We start from the raw sequence: 21,582 nt of genomic DNA, 5'->3' as shown, positions 1-21,582 counted from the left end.
CCAATTCAACTCTCTTATGGAAGCTCATGAAAGGAGACGCCGTAGCCAGGTAGGCCGGCTCAGCTGCGCAGAGCAGGAGTATTCGATATGTACTCCCCAGAACCCTTGACATTTCACCCGCTTCAAGCGTGTCTGCCGAGCGCTCTGGGCCTGCAGACAGCGCAACATCTCAGAGAGAGTTTACGATCGACCCAATTGCGTGGCTGGTGGAGCGAGCCCAAGCCCGGGAGGGCGGTTGCCGGTTGCACCAAATTTAGGCACCTGAATTCTCTGTCGCGAGATTGGTCAAGAATGATCCACCAGACGACACAACTTCAAGCCTCAGGTCTCGACTTCAGGAAAATGCTGGTCCTCACAACTGGGAAGTACCCAAGAGGTAAGCTCGAGGACTTTCGGCGAAGTGCAGCGTTGTTAATTGCCCCGTGAGGATGAAGAAATAGCAATCAATCGCAGTTGGGGTATCCTATCGAAAACGCCGTGAGCCTTCACCCCCTAAGTAACGCAACCCATCCAGCTGTGTGTTGGAGAGGGGTCGCTGCGGCCCTGAGGTGCCATCGACATCGCCCGCTTGCCTGGCTTCCTCGTCTCCGACCCTAGTCCTCCCCGTAGCTGTCCTGTAATGCCGCTGAGGCGTCCATCCTTGATCCATGCCGCTCGCCCCCAATAGGTGTCCCGACTGCGGGATTTGATCTGCTTTCGCGCTGTCGGCTTCGCCGTGTCTTTGTAGGGGACTTGCTTGATGAAATGGCCGCTCATCCCACAACCCGGACATGGCCAACGCCAGCGTCGAGCACTCCAAGGCAGCGGCCGGCGACTTGTGATGCAATGAAGACCCAGAAGCGGGCCTCCTCTGGGACGGTTCCGGATCAAACTCTTCTAATGTTATGGTCGTGGTGATTTTTCCAAGCTTTAAGCGCTCGGGGAATGCTAATGGCGGTCCTGCCGCGGCTGCTGATTCCCTGATGTCGGGCCGTGGAGCGGTAATGTTCGCGTATGGTGGAGTCCTCAAGCCACCTGCCACCGCTCTTGATCTCTTCCGTGCGCCGTCCACGTAGTTGCAAATGAAGAAGAACAGAAGAAATGACTGGATGACCCTGCAATTCCTGGGTTAGCTTCCCGTTCCTACAGTGGCGGGCAACCTTGGTTCGCCTTACATTAGGACTACCATGAGGCATACACTGGCTATCTCGTCAGATGCCGAGCCGAAGGTCGAGGGATAGTCGACCAGGCCGCAGATGAGATCCACCAGTAGCATGCCCGTCGCGGTGGCCACCCCAAGGAAGATCACGCCGTCAACGAGCAGGTGGATGTTAGTTGGGATTCCGCCATCTCGGAGGAGCCACGCGGCAACGAGCTCGGCCGAGGTCCAGAGCGTGATTACGGGACACTGTCAAGCGTAGCGTCAGCCAAGCTGGGATCCAGAAGGCATGCGGAGGGAAACAGAACAGACCACCACAAGGACAGGCACAAGCCGGTCGCGGGCGTACAATGGACCTGGTCGCCCGGCGGCGACGCCCGCGATGATGGCCGTGACCGAGAGCGCGACCGCCAAGGAAATACCTCTGAGGATGAGGCAAGTGACAAAAACACTCCTGCCGAGGCCGTGATAGTTGGTCAGTCTCCACTGCCGTAGCTCCTTCAGAGAGGGTCTTGCTGCCGGCAGTGGCAGGGAATCTAGCCATGCTTCGACGAGGGGATCGTAAGGAGGAGGCGGCCGGGACGGCGGCGATCGCAGATTGATCCCCAACATCGAGTGGGACGGACCGCGCCTAGGAGGGAGCGGGGAGAGCTGGGACGACTCGTTGGCGATTGCTGATGGCCAGCATGTCGAGTCCTTCCCAAGGCAGGCCTCAAGGACGATGGTTGAAAGGCAATGACGGCGGAAGGATCGGCCTCGGGAAAAAACCCCTCGCCAGGCTGGGAAACTGGTGTCCAGCTGCAGACACTGGTTGGGCCGAGAGAGAGAACTGACCGATCGGTGGAATGGGAATGAGCCTATACAGTGGACCAGCCGCGTCAACTGCAAGGAATGCGGCATCCGCTCATCACCGCATCATATTCCAGGACACTGTCGCTCGTGAACACCGCTGGTCGGCTGACGTTGTCAAAACATGATGGAAACCCAGAATCGCCAGGCGATGTTTTCCACGTCTTTTTTGAACGGGACTTGAAGCTCCTCAAGCAACCCGGATCCCGGGGATATGCCGGGGGTGTTGAGGCTTTCAGTTTTGGACTGGCCGCGACCGTCCGTAGCTTTAGGCACCCGTATAACGGCCCCTGTCGTTGTCAGAACTGCCACAATCCGAAACGTGCGTTTATTAAACGCTCCCACTTCCCTTCAATGGCATGGAAACAGCTCCCCAGAATTGTGAAAACCTAGCCTACGAGCCACAAATATGGCTCCGACAAAAGTTCAACAAAACCGACCATCTTGCTCTTTTCCGGAATCCCACCAGGCTCCCTTTTCAACCCAGAACTTCTCTTCGTCTGCTCGATGAAGGAAAAGAGCGATAACTGCAGCAACCCGGCCCTACCTTTCGGCTCTTCCATGCCATATCTGTCGATTGCCATGTTTTCGAAGCCGGGGCGGTCAGCATTGTCGGTCCCGAATCCTTTATCGGACCGAACCCTAGTGGGTTCCGCTTTGGCCCGATGACCACGCGATGTTGCGCTGTGTGATCTTCTCGATCCGGCCCGTTGTGTGAGGCTCCAGAGGCTGCATGCTGTTATTTGAGCCGCGTGGTCCAGGCAAGGCCCACAGGTCAACAGATCGGCCCAGATACCGTAGTCGTTGCCACCGTACTGGCGACAAATCTTCAAAGATTTATCTTGTATGGTCAATCCAGAAATGTCATCCTTTACGTTGAGCCTGTCTGTTGTAGGCTTAAGACTGTCCTGGCTGGGCGCATTGAGGTACAATGTGGACGAGAGAGTACGGACTACAATAGCCGCTGTGCAATACTGAGTCGATCCTGTCGAAGATGTTGGCGCTACGGATATCTCATGATCGATTGCGTCTTGACCTTGCTGACGACCAAAATTGCCTAGCGGTGTTACTCGTCGGGGTTTCCAAAATCGCCACCCGACCAAGGACGAGTATGTGTACGGATCCGTAAGTAATCGAAAATGAGGTTTTGGTTGTTTCCGCACCAGATCTGGTGTACGGTAAGGTATCGAACTTCCGCGCTAACAAACACACCAAAAGTGGAATTATGAGCCAGTCACGTGTGTCTTGCCGGATGCCTGGAGGGGCAGTGACGTCAATCACTGGACCAATTGTGAGCATTAATTAGGTCTGTACTCAGTGATTGAGAAAGTCACAGTGTCGACTAGACCGAGGTCAAATGCAACAATACCCAATAACCTATTCCATTACACTTAACCAGGTCCTTCTTTAGTCTAGCATCCGGGTAGCGAGGTAGGACTGTGCTGCTCGTTTGGCAATATTACAACCCCGGCTTTCTGCCTTACTGCCTGAAGGTCGTCAGGCCGCTATCGGTTATCGAAATCAAATTAAAAAAATATCGCCCCACCAACTCGCACCTCCCCCACTTTCCAAGGCTCTGATACCAACCCACCAAAGGCGCCGCTGCTTTCGCCTTCCACATCTCATCCTCGGCCTGGGACAAGGACAACGAAGGGATTGTGCGATTCGCAGCTTTGGCCATTCATCCTGACGCCTTTTTGTCGCCGGATCTTTTTACTCTTAGCTAGCACCCATAATCCGCCACCATGCCGTCCGCATCCAAGGAAAAGCGCCTTGCGAAACGCGCCGCTGAGGGGAAAGAGAAGAAGACTGTCGCCTCACGGTCCAAGGCCAACTCCAAGAACGCTAGCGCTGCCGCGTCCGATGGCGACGAGACTCCCCCGATCCAGCTCGATGCCAATGGAAACCCGATCGAGGCCGACGAGCCCGCCACCAAGGCTGAAAAGATGGACGAGGTCAAGCGTTTAGCCGAGCAGATGGACAAGCACGGCCTCTCGGATCGCGTCACCACCGGTGTCCTCGCATCGACCCCAACCAGCAAGGACGTCAAGGTTACCAGCGTAAATCTGACATTCCACGGCCGGGTGCTCATCACGGATTCCATTCTCGAACTCACTTTGGGCCGGCGGTACGGCTTGTTGGGCGAGAACGGCTGTGGCAAGAGTACGTTGCTGAAGGCTATCGCCGCTCGCGAGTACCCGATCCCCGAGCACGTCGACATCTATCTCCTGAACGAGGGTGCCCCTCCCACCGACCTGGGCGCTTTGGAATGGGTCGTCAGGGAAGCCGAGCTGGAAATGGAGCGCTTAGACAAGTTGGCCGAGAAACTGCTTGAGGAGGAAGGGCCCGAGTCTCCGGTCCTCATGGATCTCTACGATGTAGGCAGATACTGCTTCCTGAATTGCCACTTTTGTGACGGCCGGCGCTAACGGAAAATCCCAGCACATGGAGAAGATGGACCCCTCGACGTTTGCTACTCGAGCGTCCCTGATATTGACGGGTCTGGGTTTCAATAAGCACACCATCCACAAGAAGACGAAGGACATGTCCGGTGGCTGGAGAATGCGCGTTGCCCTTGGCAAGGCCCTCTTTGTCAAGCCGACCCTCCTGCTCCTCGACGACCCGACCGCCCATTTGGACCTTGAGGCCTGCGTGTGGCTTGAGGAATACCTCAAGAAGTGGGAACGCACCCTTGTCCTGGTGTCTCACTCGCAAGATTTCCTCAACGGTGTCTGCACAAACATGATTGACATGCGGATGAAGAAGCTGTTGTACTATGGTGGTAACTACGACTCGTACGTCAAGACCAGAGCCGAGCAGGAGACGAACCAGATGAAGGCCTACCAGAAGCAGCAAGACGAAATTGCCCACATCAAGAAGTTCATCGCCAGCGCGGGTACTTACGCCAACCTGGTCCGGCAGGCCAAGTCCCGCCAAAAGATCCTCGACAAGATGGAGGCCGACGGCTTCATTCAGCCAGTTGTTCCTGACAGGGTCTTCACTTTCCGCTTTGCCGACGTCGAGAAGCTGCCGCCCCCGGTCCTATCTTTCGACGGCGTGACCTTCTCCTACTCGGGAGACCCCAAGGATGACCTGTACCGCAACATTGACCTCGGTTTTGACATGGACTCGCGTACCGCCCTTGTCGGGCCCAACGGTGTGGGCAAGTCTACGCTTCTGCGTTTGATGACGGGCAAGCTGTCCCCTACGGCCGGTACCGTGACGAGGCACACGCATTTGAAGTTGGGCCTCTACTCGCAGCACTCGGCCGAGCAGCTAGACCTCACCAAGTCGGCGCTCGACTTTGTCCGGGAAAAGTACGCTCACAAGTCGCAGGACTACCAGTACTGGAGACAGCAGCTTGGCCGCTATGGCCTGACTGGCGAAGCCCAGACGTCGCTGATTGGTACCTTGTCCGACGGCCAAAGGAGCCGTATCGTCTTTGCCCTGCTGGCTATCGAAGGGCCCAACATGCTGCTCCTAGACGAGCCTACAAACGGTCTGGACATTCCCACCATCGACAGTTTGGCGGACGCCATCAACGCCTTTAGCGGTGGTGTCATTGTTGTCAGCCACGATTTCCGGTAAGCTTCCGCTGGCTGTTCTTCGGATAATACTGACCTTTTTCCAGGTTGCTGGACAAGATTGCCAAGCAGATTCTGGTCTGCGAGAACCGGACGATCAGGCAATGGGACGGTTCGATTGCCGACTACAAAAACTACCTTCGGAAGAAAATGATTTCGGCAGGCGCGGTTTGAAGTGATTGAAAAGGACGATTTACATACACAGAGGCGTATAACGACGGCAGGGTTGAATCGAGGCCGCCGAGCTCCGTGTGCGCGGTGCTGCGGACAAGAAGGACCAATTTACTTCAGGTGGCGCCGCACTTCGTGCAGATAGCGCCCTAGGGCATTAGGGAAAAAGGGAGATTGGATGGGTATTGGGATGGCGTTTGCGCAGCCATGGTGTGTTTTGGCACGGGATAGACTGTGACCCTCCGCCTTGTGTTACGCGCTTCCGCCACTCATTAGACGTATGTATCTTGGTTGATGATAGAGACTGAGAATGACGGAACGGGAAATGGAGCATGTTGTTTCAGTCATCCAGTCTTTCATGTGGTAACGTTTAACGACTAAGCCCTGCTCGAGTTTGGGCAGCGTGGAGTGTGAACTGTTAGAAACCACGCAACCTAGAAACCTCTCCAAACCGGTGTGGATCCCAGGCCCGAGGGCATTCGCAACGAAGTGATTCCATTGTTCTTTGACCCCACACAGAGTATCCGTATAGCACACACGACTTCCTCGCTTTGAGTGCGAGGAATTCCTACCTGCAGTCGGTTTCTAAATATCATCGCACCCAAACGCCGGAGACCCCAGTGGCAGCCACTGTGACTCTTCTCGGAGGTCTTCGAGTTGTGGTTTCACCGTTTTACCGACAGCGGGACAAACGGGACAGAACCGTCCATGCTTTTGATGCACCTTCCAGCTTCCAGCCCCAGCGAGCCCCAAGCCCCGGCGGGTAATTGGCATGAGCCGTTCCGGACCGGCAGGGGAGGGTGTGTCCAATTGACTCTATGTTAGTGCATCCAGTCGCATTTTGACTGCCATATTGTCACACGTTCAGGCAACTTAAGATTCAGATTTTACTGTGCTCAGTGTTAGGGCTTGATGTGATTTAAAAAACTCCCAAACATAATAATTTTTCGTTCAGAACACTAAAGCGTGGGCAAAATGGCGTTGCCAATTCCTCAGGTCTGGCTAGACACTAACTCTAGGCAGGGGTTGACGTAGGAAGGAGCTACACTCTGGCTGGGTGGCACCCGCTTTGCTCAATCGGGGAGCCTGTGGATCGCTGATGGATCACCTCTTCGCGAGGTGCGAGGAAGCGGGTGTCAAATGGGCATTTTGGGAAAGACTTTGCACGGCACACCACCGCAGCGCAGCAAAGCAGATGTGGCCAAAAACAAGAAGCGTGGCCCAGACTCCAGCCTGACAAGCCCACGCTCGGCTCATGGAATCCAACCACCAAAACCTGTCCCCTTCGCTCTCTCCTCCTCGCATCTCCATCATCACCACTTCCATCGTTCCATCCCACCCAACCATCGCCGACAGTGCCAGCGTCCAACTTTCAGGGGCCCAAGCCCGCTTTCCTTGATTGACGTTATTCGGTGATTCACCTGTATCGTGCCAGTGCAGCTGCGTCTCTTGCGCGGCCAACACCACGAAAATACATATCGCGTCGATTCCGTGTTTGCCGGCCGACCTCGCCATCCGTGTGGCTTCTCCGCAGAATCCCGACAACCGCGATTTTCCCTCGATCACCGTAGAGACTCAGGGGTCCTCTCTGTATCTGGACGGCGGCATCTCCTCTCCCAGCGCCGCGGAGCCCCTTCAAGAGTGCACAACGAGCGCAATTGTCCCGCGTTAACTCGACCACACCGCGGTGCAACTAGATTAGGTGCCCTGATTCCGCCGAGATCCGCGCCGGCGGAGCTCTCGATGGGCTCGCATAGACTGTAAAATCAACGGAGTAACCCGCAGCATCACTGGCTGATCTTAAGTGGACACCTCACCAGCTTACAATGGACCACTTTTCGACAGTGCTGCAGCGACCGCGTCAATTCGACGAAGACGGCAGCAATGGCGCCGTCAGCGAGGATCGAGGCCCACGCGGGGGCCTGCGCGACATCCTGAACCCCGTGAGCTCGACGACACAGATTCCGGGGCCAGGAACATCCAGGGCGCCTGCGCCGCCTCGACCACATTCGTCATTCAGTTTGCGGTCTCCAACCCAACAAGCTGACTATCACCACCCTGGATCCTACGCTGCCTCGCCATCAACAGTGGGAAGCCAGGCACCCGTCTCCCGCTCCATTCTCAACAACCCGTACGGGGCTGCAACAGCGCCCTCACTGCCGCCGTCCTTGCAACCTCCGCCGAGCATTGCCTCGACAACACCGTCTGGCCTGCAGCACCCATCTCGATCACCAGTACACGCGCCGCCGATCTACTATTCATCAGAAACCCGAGATCGCGAGCCGATACGCGAGCAACCGACATCAAGCGGTTTCTACGATCCGACTACCGACACCAATCGCGGGCGTGAACGCAGGGTTTCGGAGACTGGCTCCTGGCGTTCCGCTACGCAAAACTCTCCGCCAAAGGTAAGCAAGCAATTTCAGTTTTAGGGCAACGCTCCAACGCCATTGCCAGGCACCAAGTCATTTCGATCTTGCTTTGTTTCCCAGTCCATCCCTAGCTCCATCTACCTCCGTATTGATCATCAGATTACTCCCTCCACCTCCTTATTGCCCATTTCCAATCAGCCGGCACAATCAATACCGACCCTATTTTTCCCTCTTCCACACGCTGCGAGGCGCGACACTCCGAGCTTTTTGGCTGCAGCCATTCCTTTTGGCTTATAAAGTCGCCTTCACTAACGCGAAATACTTCCCCACTCCACGTTAGGCCCGCGAGCCCTACAGTTACTCGCAACCATCCTCCGAATACTACAGCACCGGTAATCACGCATCCCCGACGGTACCCTACCGACCGCGGAGTCCTGTGATGCATCAGCCTTCCTCGCTTGGGGGGTCCACCAGCCCGTCTGCAAGACCGCCCGCGATCCCGTCACCAAGCATGAGGCATCTCGCCATGCCCAGCGCGGCCACTAACGGCGGGGCATCAGCTGTCCTGCCGGCACTAGCACGGACCGAATCCCCTGCACCTTCCTCTAAAGCTCCGACAGCTAGTGTGAGTTCTCCATCAAACCCTCAAGTTTGCTTGGCCGCCTAACATTTCGTCCAGACCCCCAGCCGTGCAGCTGGTGTGATGTCTTTCTCGAACATTCTCTCAAGCTCCGAGCCTCTCTCTAAACCTCGACCGATATCTCCCGTCGCCGGCGACGGGCTAAGCCTCTCAGTCAAGCCGGAGAAACCCGATAGGGCGGACAAGACAGAGAAGGAGAGGAGAGTGGCGCGCAAGGGCATCAAGCCACCACGCATTTCCGATATCAGGAGCACCGAATCAACCCCCAAGATACCCCGTCGCCCAGCGTTGCCCAAGCTTGAAACCCCTTCTTCGGTGCGGATTCCTCCCAAGCGGTTGCCTAATGGTCTTCCAAAGCACAAGGTCTTCTCCGCCGAGAAGGAGAAAAAGATCCGAGAGCTGATGGAACAAGTCGACTTCGAGGACGTTGACGAAACCGACTTCGAGGACGAGCTCTATGCCTGGAAGGAGCGCGCCCAGCGTCGCCGAGAGGAAATGAATCGCCGAGATGTGACCCACCGGCAGGCCCGGCGGGCCGATTTTGCTCACATGGAAGCTGAGAAGCTCCAAGCGCAAGCCGACTATGGCAAGGCGCGGTATTACGAGATACACTACGAGGAAGCGTTGCAGGAGGTCCGAGAACAGGAGGTGTTCGCCGAGAAGGAGCGCAAGAAAGATATGCAGCGTAAGAGGCGACGCGAGAAGTCGATGGCTACGACTATGGACCAGAGAGCCGCTGCGCTCGCTCGAGCTTCTGCTGCCCAGGACGAGGCCGAGCGCCAGAAGTACATGCGTGAGGCTGAGCGTGCAAACAAGAAAGTACAGCAGACCAAGTACATCTTGCAAAAGGGCCTCAAGGGACCTGCTCGCAACATTGGTCCCATCGAACCGAATCTCGAGGGCGGCACCATGGCGACCTTCTCCGCCGAGAATATGGAACCCGGAAAGGCCAAAGGCAAGGCCCGTTCAGGTTCCAGGCTCAAGAAGTCAAAGGAGCAGAAACAAGCGGAGAAGGAGGCTGCCGAAGCAGCCCAAGCAGCTCTGGATGCCGGCGAGGAGCTTCCTAGCAGGGAAGAGACTGCCAAGATACGCATCAAGTTCAGTAAATCCAAGGCCGCCAGGGAGGATACAGACAAGGAGAACAAAGAACCCAAGGAGGCCAAGGACAAGGAAAGGGCCGTTGAGGAGCCCAAAGACGCGCTCGAGACCAAGTTCCAGTCCAAGGGATTCATCCAGATCTATGACCAGATCTGGCGCGACCTCGCCAGGAAGGATGTCAACAAGGTCTTTAGGCTGGCAACCGACTCTTACTCGACAAAAGCATCCAATCTCAAGAAAACGGCCATCCTCGCGTCCAAGGAAGCGAAGCGATGGCAGCTGCGGACGAACAAAGGCACCAAGGATTTGCAGGCCCGTGCCAAACGCGTCATGCGCGACATGATGGGCTTCTGGAAGCGCAACGAGCGTGAAGAGCGTGACCTCCGCAAGGCCGCTGAGAAGCAGGAGCTCGAGAACGCGCGCAAGGAAGAGGCGGACCGCGAAGCTGCCCGGCAGAAGCGAAAGCTCAACTTCCTCATCTCTCAGACCGAGCTGTACTCTCACTTCATCGGCAAGAAGATCAAGACGAACGAAGTCGAGCGTAGCACCGATCATCCCGATGAGGCCACCGAAGATAAGGATGCCATCCCCGAGCACACTCTGAACATCGTGGAGCCCTCAGGACCTGTCGGGGCCAAGGTCACCAACTTTGAGAGTCTTGACTTTGATGCGGCTGATGACTCGGTCCTTCAGGCCGCTGCCATGGCCAATGCGCAGAACGCCATCGCTGAGGCGCAAAAGAAGGCCCGCGAATTCAACAAGGATACTAACCTCGATGAGGACGGCGAGATGAATTTTCAGAACCCCACTGGCATGGGCGATGTCGAGATTGAGCAGCCAAAGCTTCTCAATTGTCAGCTCAAGGAATATCAGCTTAAGGGCCTCAACTGGCTGGCCAACCTTTACGAGCAGGGCATCAACGGCATTCTCGCCGACGAAATGGGTCTCGGCAAGACTGTGCAGTCCATCTCCGTCATGGCCTACCTGGCTGAGCGGTACGATATCTGGGGCCCCTTCCTCGTCGTGGCTCCCGCATCGACGTTGCACAACTGGCAGCAGGAGATCACGAAATTCGTACCCGAGTTCAAGGTCCTGCCTTATTGGGGTACCGCGACGGACCGCAAAGTACTTCGGAAGTTCTGGGACCGCAAGCATACGACATACAAGAAGGACGCACCCTTCCATGTCATGATTACGTCTTATCAACTTGTCGTCTCCGATGTTGCTTACTTCCAGAAGATGAAGTGGCAGTACATGATCCTCGACGAAGCCCAGGCCATCAAGAGCTCCCAGAGCTCGCGCTGGAAATGCCTTTTGGGCTTCCATTGCCGGAACAGGTTGCTGCTCACGGGTACGCCGATCCAGAACAACATGCAAGAGCTGTGGGCGCTTCTGCACTTCATCATGCCGTCCCTGTTCGACTCCCACGACGAGTTCAGCGAATGGTTTTCCAAGGACATTGAGTCGCACGCGCAGAGCAACACGAAGCTTAACGAGGACCAACTCAAGCGTCTCCACATGATTCTGAAGCCTTTCATGCTTCGCCGCGTCAAGAAGCACGTGCAGAAGGAACTTGGCGACAAGATCGAGTTGGACGTGTTCTGCGACCTCACGTACCGACAGCGGGCCATGTACGCGAATCTGCGCAACCAGATCAGCATTATGGATTTGATCGAGAAGGCGACGCTCGGCGACGATGACTCGGCCAGTCTTATGAACCTCGTCATGCAGTTCCGGAAGGTCTGCAACCACCCAGACTTGTTTGAACGCGCTGATACTTCTTCCCCCTTCTCCTGCGGCTACTTTGCCGAGACCGCTTCATTCGTTCGGGAAGGGAACAATGTAATTGTTGGTTACTCGACGCGCAGCATGATCGACTACGAGCTGCCTAGGCTCGTCTGGCGCGAGGGAGGACGTTTGTACAATGCCGGGCCCGACAACCTGACCGCCGGGTTCCGAAACAAGTACCTGGATCACATGATGAATATTTGGACGCCCGACAACATTCGCGACAGCCTTGGGGGCTCCGACAACTTCACGTGGCTCCGCTTTGCCGACGTTAGCGCGCAGGAGGTCTACCGCGCCAGCCACAAGGACGTCTTTGCTCGTGCAGTGGACATGGTAGCACAGAAGAACCGACTGGGAGATATCAAGGTCGTGTACAGCGAGCCCGAGGACCAGAACTGGACTCCTGCACACGCCCTTTTCCAGATTGCGAAGCGAGAGGACCGCAAGCCTCTCGCCGAGGTTACCGTCGATGGTGTCCTTGGAAGCCTGATGAACGTTGCCCGTTCTACGTTCTATGATCTGGGCCTTGGACGGCTTGAGCAGGCTGCTCGCGCTCGTGCGACAGCTCCCCCGATTGAGGTTCTTTGTGACAGTCGTGGCTCCGTCATTGAACGTGAAAATGTGCTGTTCAACGCCCCTATGCGCAAGGCGCTGTACGGTCCTACACCGGTAGAGGCGAAGGCCTTCGTCACGCAAAACGTCCCGCCCGAATTCTACCCCGCTCCTCCCCTGCTGCCGGCCCCGGACAACGAGAAACAGCGGTTCACGAACATCACGGTGCCATCGATGCGTCGCTTCGTCACCGACTCTGGCAAGCTTGCCAAACTCGACGAGCTTCTGCGGGAGCTAAAGGAAGGTGGCCACCGTGTGCTCCTGTACTTCCAGATGACTCGCATGATCGATCTCATGGAAGAGTATCTCACCTACCGCAACTACAAGTACTGCCGTCTAGATGGTTCCACCAAGCTCGAAGACAGACGCGACACGGTCGCCGACTTCCAGACCCGGCCCGAAATTTTTATCTTCCTCCTCTCCACTCGCGCCGGTGGTCTCGGCATCAACCTCACATCGGCCGACACCGTCATCTTCTACGACTCGGACTGGAACCCGACCATCGACTCGCAGGCCATGGACCGTGCGCACCGCCTCGGCCAGACCAAACAAGTAACAGTCTACCGCCTCATCACGCGCGGCACTATTGAGGAGCGCATCCGCAAGCGCGCGATGCAAAAGGAGGAGGTGCAGCGCGTCGTCATCACGGGCGGGTCCTCGGCGGCGGGCGGCGGCGTCGACTTCTCGGGCCGTAGGGCGCCCGAGAACCGCAACCGCGACATCGCCATGTGGCTCGCCGACGACGAGCAGGCCGAGATGATTGAGCGGCGCGAGAAGGAGCTGCTCGAGAGCGGCGAGTACGATAAGATTCAGAAGAAGCGGAGCGGCAAGCGCAAGCGCGCAGGCGAAGGGGCCACTGCCGCGGCCGTCAGTCTGGATGAGATGTACCATGAGGGTGAGCCAGCTCTTTCCTTTTGCGACTTTTTCCACCCTCTTCCCCTTTTTCTGTTAGCTCTCGAGGAAAGCGATCAAAAAAGGACAATGGCTAATTGCAGCAATCTTGCATTTTGTACAGGCGAGGGTCATTTCGACGATAACAAGGGTTCGGGCACTGCGACTCCCACTGCCGAGGATGCCCGCGCCGGCAAGCGCAAGAAGACGGGTGGCAGCAAGAAGGCCAAGACGACGAAGCAACGGCTGGCGATCGCTGACGGCGAGATCGATATCTAAACCTGTCCTGAGCGGATGGATTTAGTAATGAAGAGGGTATATTACTGTCGCTTTTTTGTCGAAAGCATGTCAGATGCCTGGATAATTTCCTAGTGCGTGTATTTTTAGGACGACGACGAATGCGGCCGAGGGGGCGAGGTTGTTAGTATTCCGGTACTGTTTGGCATACAACGACTCTTCACCAGGGATCAGGCACGGGGGAGGCCGAAAAGCGGTGCGCACGCTCTCTTCCTTTGCTAAGGACGGGTATGGACAAATCGTTTGGGGCTTTATGGCGCGTGTTTGGGCTGAGAAAGACAGGGCAAGAAAGGGACGGGAACGGGATACATACAGCACGGCGACGGCGACGGCGACTGGCGGATCGGCTGCGAGCGCCTAATTTCTTTGTGTCTTTAGCTTCTCTACCTGCGCTTAATGGACGCTGAATAGACCTCACGTTGGACTTAGCCTGCTTGTAGCCCCCGTGATGTGTGTCATGGTGGAATTGTGCCGGAATGGTGCTCGATGGATGATGAATGCTGACTCTCTCCACCAGCTGCCTTTCCACACTTCCCTCTCCCAGGCAGTCCAAGATAGTAACGAAGGCTGGAATGTAAAGCCGTAAGGCTCTAGTGGGTGCGTCAGGTCTCTGAGTCACCCACAAGGTTTCTCCACTTCAGCCAAGGACCATTGTAGCAGTAACTCAAATGTGACTCCATCCATTGTAATGTCCGGTACACTGGACCAGACCCTCTAAGCGATGTAAGGTGTATTTCCATCAGCTGAAAAGACCATACGCAGCAGTGTCCTTCCGAAAGTAACCTCTGGTTCCTGTGCCCTGCCAAGCATGCCGATGTAAAAGATGTCATCGAGTGTGGGATCAAGTGCTGACGGAAGAGTCCGACAGTTCTGGGCCAAGGAGCGTTACGATGGAGCTTGACGATCGTCTGCGGTTAGAGGATGAGGCAGAGCCATCGCCTGGCAGTCCAGTCTCACTTAGATCCAAATTGTTACCAGAAGTGGCTGGCACAGGCGGCGAGGCGAGCGAGTATGTTTCGGATAGAACCTTTTTTGTGATGTGGAAGGATGCAGTATCGGTGCCGGATGAGCTGGCTGTGGTTGGTCTGGCGTCATTTGGTTGGTCGGCTGATGATCGGTGTTCCGTGATAGAAGCGGCTTCGTTCAACTTCACCCCTGCGCTGTTCCGGATCCGTGAACCGCGTCGGTATGTCCTCCGCAGCCCGACGTGCTGCTGGACCTTGCCTATGTCTCCAGAGCGTCCAGGTCGGAGCCTGCGTCGGGGTGTGCCAGTACCGTCTGCTTGTTCTCTGCACCGTTTTCCTGTTTGATATCTTGACCATCGACGTTGGTCCACGATAATGGGAACGACGAGGACGAGGAATCGGTGGGCTCGACGGGAGGAGACGCTCCATCAACTTCGTCCAAGTCCCGGCCACGCTTCTGGGGCTCCGGCGCGGCAGCAATTCTGCGCAGGCCGGTGAAGCCCGTACGCGCGGTGAAAAATGCGGCGAGGCCCATGCTCCAGAGAAAGAGGCCGATGCTGGTTGTGATGCCGAGCGCAGGAACGAGGATGAAGATGGCAATCATGGTCCAGAAGACGCTGAAGAGCAGAGCGGCCGTGGCGGCCAAGAAGATGAGGAAGCAGAGGAAGCTTAAAAAAAGAAAGACGGGCATGACGGAGACGACTGCTTGAACCACGATGAAGCTCTGTGCATCTGGGGTCAATGAACAAGTCCACGTCTCGCAGCACCTTAATCGAGGGGTTGGCAGGCACTTACAAAAAGGAGTGGGCGTTCCGCTGCAAAGTCTTGAACTCTCGCGTAGACCTTCTGCCGGGACTCGGGAGGGACAAGACGGTCGAGCTGGCGTTGTCCAAAGTTGACCAGACTGGTCGCAGCTGTGAGGAGGGACATGGCTGCGGTGAAAATGCTGTGTTAAGTGTTTCGACGTCAAGTGCAATTGGTTTGAAGGTCTGATGTCAATGCGTTGGATTTCAGAAGCAGAAAGCTGGGCGACAAGGAGACGAGGGGAAGGGAGTGTGTCTCCCGATCGCATCGCGACTGCTCACACGGAAGCAATGAACTGTGGACTACTAGGTATGACGTGGAAGGGAGGATCGTGCAGTCGCAGGAGCCCTTGTGCCAAGGGCTTGGCGTGCCGCGAAATGCCCCGCATTTCCGCCCTGCTGCATGACTCGCATGTGTCGAACAAGGAGAGTGGAGCAGAGATCTGAGGCTGCAAACTTCAAACCCAAACTCCAGCCAGATTCGACACAGAGCCGCTGACCGATAAGATACCTCACTCCTTCACTTGGCCAGATTCTTAATCTCTTGAGGCCAAGAAACAAGGTTTCATGCAGGGATTTTTTTCCCCATGGAAACATATTCCATCTCTGAATGTCCGGGCAACCAGCAAAGTCGACAGTACTACCCCCAACAGGCTGCCTTGCGGAAAACTGGAAACTGCCAGATACAAGAGCACCTTCCCTTCCAATTTTTTATGACATGTCCTTGATTCCAAGTCAGGTTTATCTCGATACATAGGTTAATATTACCCTATATTCTTAAAAGGCAATTGCCAATCTCATGCCGGAGGCGTGCTGGTGGGATTTTGCAATAGTTTTGACCGCGAGTGCGACACAGCTGATGACCACGGCTCAGGGGTCACTGAGACTCATAAAACAACGGTACCTGGGCTTGCCAAAGCAATTGAGTTGATACACACAACGATTGGAAGCAGCCTAGTTCTTGGGGAGGATGCCCTTTACTACAAGGGCGAAGGTATACATCTGGGTATGAGGTATCGTTCATTGCCCATGCGATGATGTTTGAAGCTGCACACACTGCACTTGATGCAGGAATCACTTGATCTCCTTGTTATAACTATGCCTTTTCAATTTTTCTTCATAATTCGGCACATACCGTGACACCTGACCGTTCCGTACCCGTCCTCGTCAGAGCTCAGGAGCTCTAGTGCGCTTCCTTGGATGCCCGAGAATCTGATATCCTTGTCGTCCAGGATGGGTTTGTTATGTCTGCTCCCTTGACACAATAAGAACTTCCAGATTTGAAACTTATTGAAGCCTGCCTCCTGTGACCTCAAAGATCATCTGCACGGTTGGTGTCCACTGGCTTCCATAGCCCCCATCTGATGTCCTGTGCTTCGAAGTTTGAGCTGCGCCCTGACCCAATGAGACCGCCATCTTCATTTTCAAACAATGTTGAAGTGTCTGTCGTCCTGATGAAGGCTTTCACAATTGCCCACTCACTTTGCGTGCTTGCGTGTGACCTTGGAGGAGCGTCTCTTACACTAGGCCGTTAAAGGAGCTGTGAAGCACTTAAATAACTTGTCTAACTTCCTCAATTCTGGGAGCCATCACAACGTCATTCCCAAATAACGCAGTCTTTTCCGCCTATTCACAGCTTAGAGAAGCCTCGTACAGAGAAACAATCCGATCCCTCTCACGTGTCTCCGGCCTTACATCGCTCTGTCCGGCTTAGCAACTGAACGACCTCTCCTGAGCTCCCCTCTGCCAATCCCTGCGGCTTCTGTCTCTCACTCTCTGAAAATGTGCAGGCAATACTAGAACAGGTATTCTTTCCCTGGCGTTAAATGCTCTGAGATGGTTGTTATCCATCACAAGCGAGCCGAAAACAGAATGAACAGAGGCAGGCGTCTGCGCCAGGAGGTTGCATGACCCACTGGGACACAGATCAGCACACCAGGATGGAATGCGAAAACATCACGATGAGTGAGTGCAAAAGTGGTTCAAACACATGGACGATGCCTGGGACACCGTTCTCATTCGCATGGCAAAACCATACCCAAGCCTCCAACTCTGGCTTATGGAGAAGAAAGACTTGGAGAAGGCATATATCGAAAGGCGGCTTAGTCAGTGGCACCAAGTTTCCAAGACCAACATCGACATTTACAAGCCGTGTTCCGACTACATTCAAGAGACCATTAGCAGCATAGCAGAGAATCTCAACCGGCGGAACGAGCTATCGAGCCTTCAGCGCCCTCTCCAAAACACCCGGCCCGGACAAAGCACCCAAGCCAGCAACGCAAGTAGTTGAGGTAGTTGTTCCTTGTTCATACTCGCGCTCTTGCTTTGGGTCCTGCTCATAATGCCAGGGTGGCAGCGGCAGTAGCAAGATTCTGGCAGTCAAATATCCGACCCGGATCTAGAAGCGGCAGTTCAGAAGGTCATGCGCAAGGGGGTAAGGGGAATAGCGGCACTTTCAAGCGTAAAAAGAGCGGCAAATTGCACGGAAGACTGAGGGTTCTTCTAACTACAACTACTACAATTCCGGTTACTACAGAAGTGCGGAGAGATGGGTTGGACGAGTTGATTTGGCGGCGCATGAAATCAACGAGGCTGGGATTACCGTCGATTCGAGGGGGCTAGACGTAGAGTTCGTCCCTGGGTTGCAGTCCACATGTTAAACGCTGGCTGTTTAGAGAAGGCCCAAAAATGTCCAGTTTTCCATAATTACATGCTCTCGTAACGTATCTGATTAACCTCATGATTACCTGTAGGTACCTATGTACCCGGCAGTCCATAGTGGGCCTTGAAAGTCAACGAGCCCATGAAAAAAAGACAAAGACAATAAAGTGAAAATATGGCTGTGGTGCGGAGATACCGCCCACCTACTTGTTTGTCTGAGAACCGGTCGCCGCTCGACAAACCTCCAACCTTATCATACATTTCACTGCAACCTACACCATTTTCGTCATGCATACTGGTCACACAGTCTACTTTGCTTGCGTGATATGCTTTGAAGTCACCAAGCAGTACGGAGTACTCCATAGAACAAACCTACTAAGATGCAGCTTTGAACTATGACTTGTCAGAGTCTCTGCGCTGGAATGACATCTCTCAAAGTGCGAACATCGTGACTGCCATGTTGCTTGCTTTGTGAAAGAAGTGTTATAGCGAGTCGGGTCTTCCAACGGCATGATGACATATAAGGCAGCGACGCATGCTCCCGGTACCAAGCGTCCAGCTTATATCTGCGATCTACCACCAGATATAAGACCCGTGCTCGTTCTCTCCCAAGATACTGTTCAACACTACTCACATGTGGACCGTGCCAACCTATATATTCCCCATTCAGCAGCGCGCCAAGCTCTAGCAGTTCAGAACAACGTACAGTACTGAGTTACATGTGACTCTCGACATCCATCATCATCACCATCTTGACTTCGGCACCCCCGAGCCTGGAAGTTTCGGCCGCCGACATGTGCAGAGATTATGACGTCCAGTTTCAATGCGGTTGTACCACCGGGTATAGAGACATATGCAGAATGGCGCTGAGACGCCGAGGAAATGGTAGCTGGCTCTGCTCCGTAATCTACCTACTACAACCCCGACGAACGGAGCGAGAGCGCCATGGAGTGCACCATAGCCAGATCTGAGTGCCACACGAAAAATTCATCAAGAGTTCCTGGCCAGTATGGGAATAGAAGTGGAAATTCTATTGGGATGACGCAGCCCAGCATTGCGATGCAGATCTCATTCAAGAAGTGGAGTCCTGGAAAAAGGGCGTCGACGCCTCGCTGAAGGGGGTGAGAGAAGCGTGCTTGGCAGAGCGCGCGGTAATGGAGCTGGAATCACACAAAATCTATGAGCTTTACCAGCAAGAATTCGACAAGCACTGGCAAGAAGCAGATTGCCTGCTCGCAACAGAATGGCACGCCAGAGGCCTTCTAAGGTGGACACCCACCAGCCTAAACCACCACGGCCGCTCAGTACACGGAAGATGCCAGCTGGCTACAGGGACAGGTTGAGTCAAGTTCCCACAACAGCGGCAGCTCTCAAAGAAAGAGAAGCAGGTCCCCCGGCAAGGGGAGCAGCCCCGGCAGCAAGCACAAGTGAAGTGCTGAGTGGTGAGAGTGCTGCCGACGCTCTGGTTATCGAGGCTTCAGGTGGGTGAGCTGGTATCGCCGACTCAAGAGGGCAGACGTGGACGGGCATGCCACTGGAAAGCTGCCAGGTAAGACATGAAGCTGGGCTTCTGGGGGCATCCAGGGAGGGGGGTCTTACAACCATAGCATCCAGGTAACAGGCACATTTACTACTCTGACATGAATGGTGCTATACAGCGTGAGGCTCCTTCAGCTTGAAATTGGGAGTTGGGACGGATATCCTAGTTAAGTTGCGAAACTTGAGGCTTGGAAGAGCGAGTGTCAGTATATCATGCACCTACTAAAAAGCCAGAAAGCTAGACGCGGGCACCGGGTTGCAAGACGCCGAGCGTCTGGATGGCTCAGACCCGGGTAGGTATGATTATCCTGGCTTATTACTCAACAACGAAGTAATGTTGCTCCCTACAGCTGGTTGCCAGACTTGAATATACCTTGGTATCAGTATTCATATTAGACTTCAGTTGCTCCCATTAATCAGGGCGCCACCTCCCTCCCTGTCTTTGCACTCTCTCTGGCGGCCTCAATAATCCTCAGTACCTGGGCGGCCTGCGTCGCCGGCACAGGGATGTCCTCCTCCTTTCCGTTCTCGACCGCCTTGGCAAACAGCTCGTAGAACTTGAGGTACGTCTCTGGTTCGACAGTTGGGCAGACGTGGTCCTCAACCGACCCGTTTTCCCCCAGAAGTGACAAGCGCCCAAACCTCGACTCATCCTCCCTCCCAAACTGCGCATCCGTCGCTTTGCCACCGACCCTAAGCTGATCCTCCTGCGGATCCAGCCCCGTCTTGTGATAGCTCCCCTTGCTTCCCCTGACCCAGAACCTCACCTGCTTCGACTCCACACTCACGACGCCAATCCTCACATACACCACCACGCCAGTCTCCTCATAACTTAACACCAGGGTAACACTGTCCGGCTCATCCAGCGCCTCCCCTTGTCCCTTAACCAACCTCCCCTCGCGCTGCCTCACAAACTTCGCATACACACCACTCGGCATGCCAAACAAAACAAATACCTGATCCAACAGGTGCGTTCCCAAATCAAACAACGCCCCGCCACCCTCCTTCATGCCCATCCCAGCCTTCCAGCTGCCAACCGGAGGCTGAATCCGCAGCCGATCAAAGTGCGTCTCCAACTCGACGACCCTCCCGAGCGTGCCGTCGGCAATCAGTTTGCGCACCGTCAGGAAATCCGAATCCCACCTCCGGTTCTGGTACACACACAACACGCGCCCTTTGGCGCGCGCCAACTCGGCAAGGGCGTCGGCCTCGGCCGAGGTGGGGACGAACGGCTTCTCGACGAGCACGTGCTTGCCCGCCTCGAGGGCGGCGCGCGCGAAAGGGTAGTGCGTGTTGGGCGGGGTGCAGAGGACGACGATGTCGAGGGCCGGGTCGGCGAGGAAGGGCTCAAGGGCGGTGTGGTGCGTCACGTTGGGGTGGTCTGCCGGGGCCGAGTTGCCTTGGGAGGGGTTGCGTTGCAGGATAGAGTGCAGGTTGAGGGAGGGTGTGAGGGCGATGAAGGGGATGTGGAAGACTTTGGCGGAGAGGCTGGTGTCAGGTTAGCATGGCTGTGAGGCGAGAGGTATGGGAGAACAGGAGACTTGCCCGTAGCCTACGATGCCGACATTGAATTGCTTTCGGGAGGCCATGTTTGAGGTGGTTGATGGCGAATACCGGGTGCGTTGTCGGCTGCCGTTGCTGAGATTGGTTTCCTGTACACTCGAGGGATATCACCCAGGGTATTAATAAGATGAAGCTTGAGATGACCGAGTCAGGTTTCTCTTGGTCCTGCGGGGTAAGAGAGGAGCATCTCGTGTTTGGTGGGCCATATTTTCCACAAATGCCCCGCTTCAGATGACGTCTCATCTTCGACGAGATTTAGGGGTTAAGGGGCTCCGCGAAGCTCGATGTCAGCGAAGCCTTGGCGACAGTAGTGTTTGAGTTCATCGATATATTTAGATCCTGGAGTTGCTACAGATTCTGTGCCCAAACCCGGACCCCAACCAATCCGGACGCAGGATAAGATGATAGGTGTTTTGGGAATGCAACTAGTACCATCCACAGCAAAGCGGTTGGGGGACGCTCAGGGTTCGGGTTAGCATTGAAATGCGAATTCGTTCCCGAGTAGCCCCTGAATCAGACCCAAAGACCAAGGTCAATACTCTATGTTCCAGCTGTGCGTCAGCGAGTCTTTGAGTAGTATGCTACAATGAGTAGCAAGTAACTGTTCTTCG

At 55.2% G+C, this 21,582-nt stretch overlaps 5 protein-coding genes across 5 annotated transcripts; 2 read left to right on the top strand and 3 right to left on the bottom strand.

The window, feature by feature from the left end:
* Positions 1 to 463: 463 nt before the first annotated feature.
* Positions 464 to 1,750, bottom strand: N657DRAFT_582198 (uncharacterized protein; the record flags this gene model as incomplete). Its single annotated transcript, XM_062789595.1, has 3 exons — positions 464 to 1,094; positions 1,155 to 1,387; positions 1,451 to 1,750. 3 exons carry the CDS (start codon positions 1,748 to 1,750, stop codon positions 464 to 466), a joined length of 1,164 nt encoding a protein of 387 aa, XP_062642962.1.
* A 1,597-nt stretch (positions 1,751 to 3,347) lies between these two features.
* N657DRAFT_650461 (uncharacterized protein) lies at positions 3,348 to 6,178 on the top strand. The gene is made up of 3 exons (XM_062793945.1): positions 3,348 to 4,365; positions 4,430 to 5,571; positions 5,619 to 6,178. The coding sequence occupies exons 1-3, from the start codon at positions 3,733 to 3,735 to the stop codon at positions 5,743 to 5,745; spliced, it is 1,902 nt and encodes a 633-aa protein (XP_062642961.1). The 5' UTR covers positions 3,348 to 3,732; the 3' UTR covers positions 5,746 to 6,178.
* A 1,390-nt stretch (positions 6,179 to 7,568) lies between these two features.
* N657DRAFT_684641 (INO80-like protein) lies at positions 7,569 to 13,422 on the top strand (the record flags this gene model as incomplete). The annotated part of the gene is made up of 4 exons (XM_062796700.1): positions 7,569 to 8,150; positions 8,455 to 8,739; positions 8,794 to 13,147; positions 13,268 to 13,422. 4 exons carry the CDS (start codon positions 7,569 to 7,571, stop codon positions 13,420 to 13,422), a joined length of 5,376 nt encoding a protein of 1,791 aa, XP_062642960.1.
* Positions 13,423 to 14,664: 1,242 nt separating this feature from the next.
* On the bottom strand, positions 14,665 to 15,335 carry N657DRAFT_582174 (uncharacterized protein; the record flags this gene model as incomplete). The annotated part of the gene is made up of 2 exons (XM_062789592.1): positions 14,665 to 15,129; positions 15,201 to 15,335. The coding sequence occupies 2 exons, from the start codon at positions 15,333 to 15,335 to the stop codon at positions 14,665 to 14,667; spliced, it is 600 nt and encodes a 199-aa protein (XP_062642959.1).
* Positions 15,336 to 19,602: 4,267 nt separating this feature from the next.
* On the bottom strand, positions 19,603 to 21,353 carry N657DRAFT_627205 (NAD(P)-binding protein). Its single transcript, XM_062790810.1, has 2 exons — positions 20,954 to 21,353; positions 19,603 to 20,896 (listed from the first exon to the last, which is right to left on the bottom strand). Exons 1-2 carry the CDS (start codon positions 20,995 to 20,997, stop codon positions 19,825 to 19,827), a joined length of 1,116 nt encoding a protein of 371 aa, XP_062642958.1. The 5' UTR covers positions 20,998 to 21,353; the 3' UTR covers positions 19,603 to 19,824.
* Positions 21,354 to 21,582: the final 229 nt, after the last annotated feature.

This window comes from Parathielavia appendiculata, assembly GCF_033297405.1.
Source record: "Parathielavia appendiculata strain CBS 731.68 unplaced genomic scaffold N657scaffold_30, whole genome shotgun sequence".
Taxonomy (NCBI): Eukaryota; Fungi; Ascomycota; class Sordariomycetes; order Sordariales; family Chaetomiaceae; genus Parathielavia; species Parathielavia appendiculata.
Note: the sequence above shows the minus strand (reverse complement) of the source record. Positions and strands in the feature narration are given on the sequence as shown.

Coding starts and splice junctions, on each gene's coding strand:
- N657DRAFT_627205 (XM_062790810.1), bottom strand. CDS start 20,997: ATGGCCTCCCGAAAGCAATTCAATGTCGGCATCGTAGGCTACGG. Junction 20,897..20,953: donor GTCGGCATCGTAGGCTACGG/GCAAGTCTCCTG, acceptor ACCTGACACCAG/CCTCTCCGCCAAAGTCTTCC.
- N657DRAFT_650461 (XM_062793945.1), top strand. CDS start 3,733: ATGCCGTCCGCATCCAAGGAAAAGCGCCTTGCGAAACGCGCCGCTGAG. Junction 4,366..4,429: donor TCCTCATGGATCTCTACGAT/GTAGGCAGATAC, acceptor GGAAAATCCCAG/CACATGGAGAAGATGGACCC. Junction 5,572..5,618: donor GTTGTCAGCCACGATTTCCG/GTAAGCTTCCGC, acceptor ACCTTTTTCCAG/GTTGCTGGACAAGATTGCCA.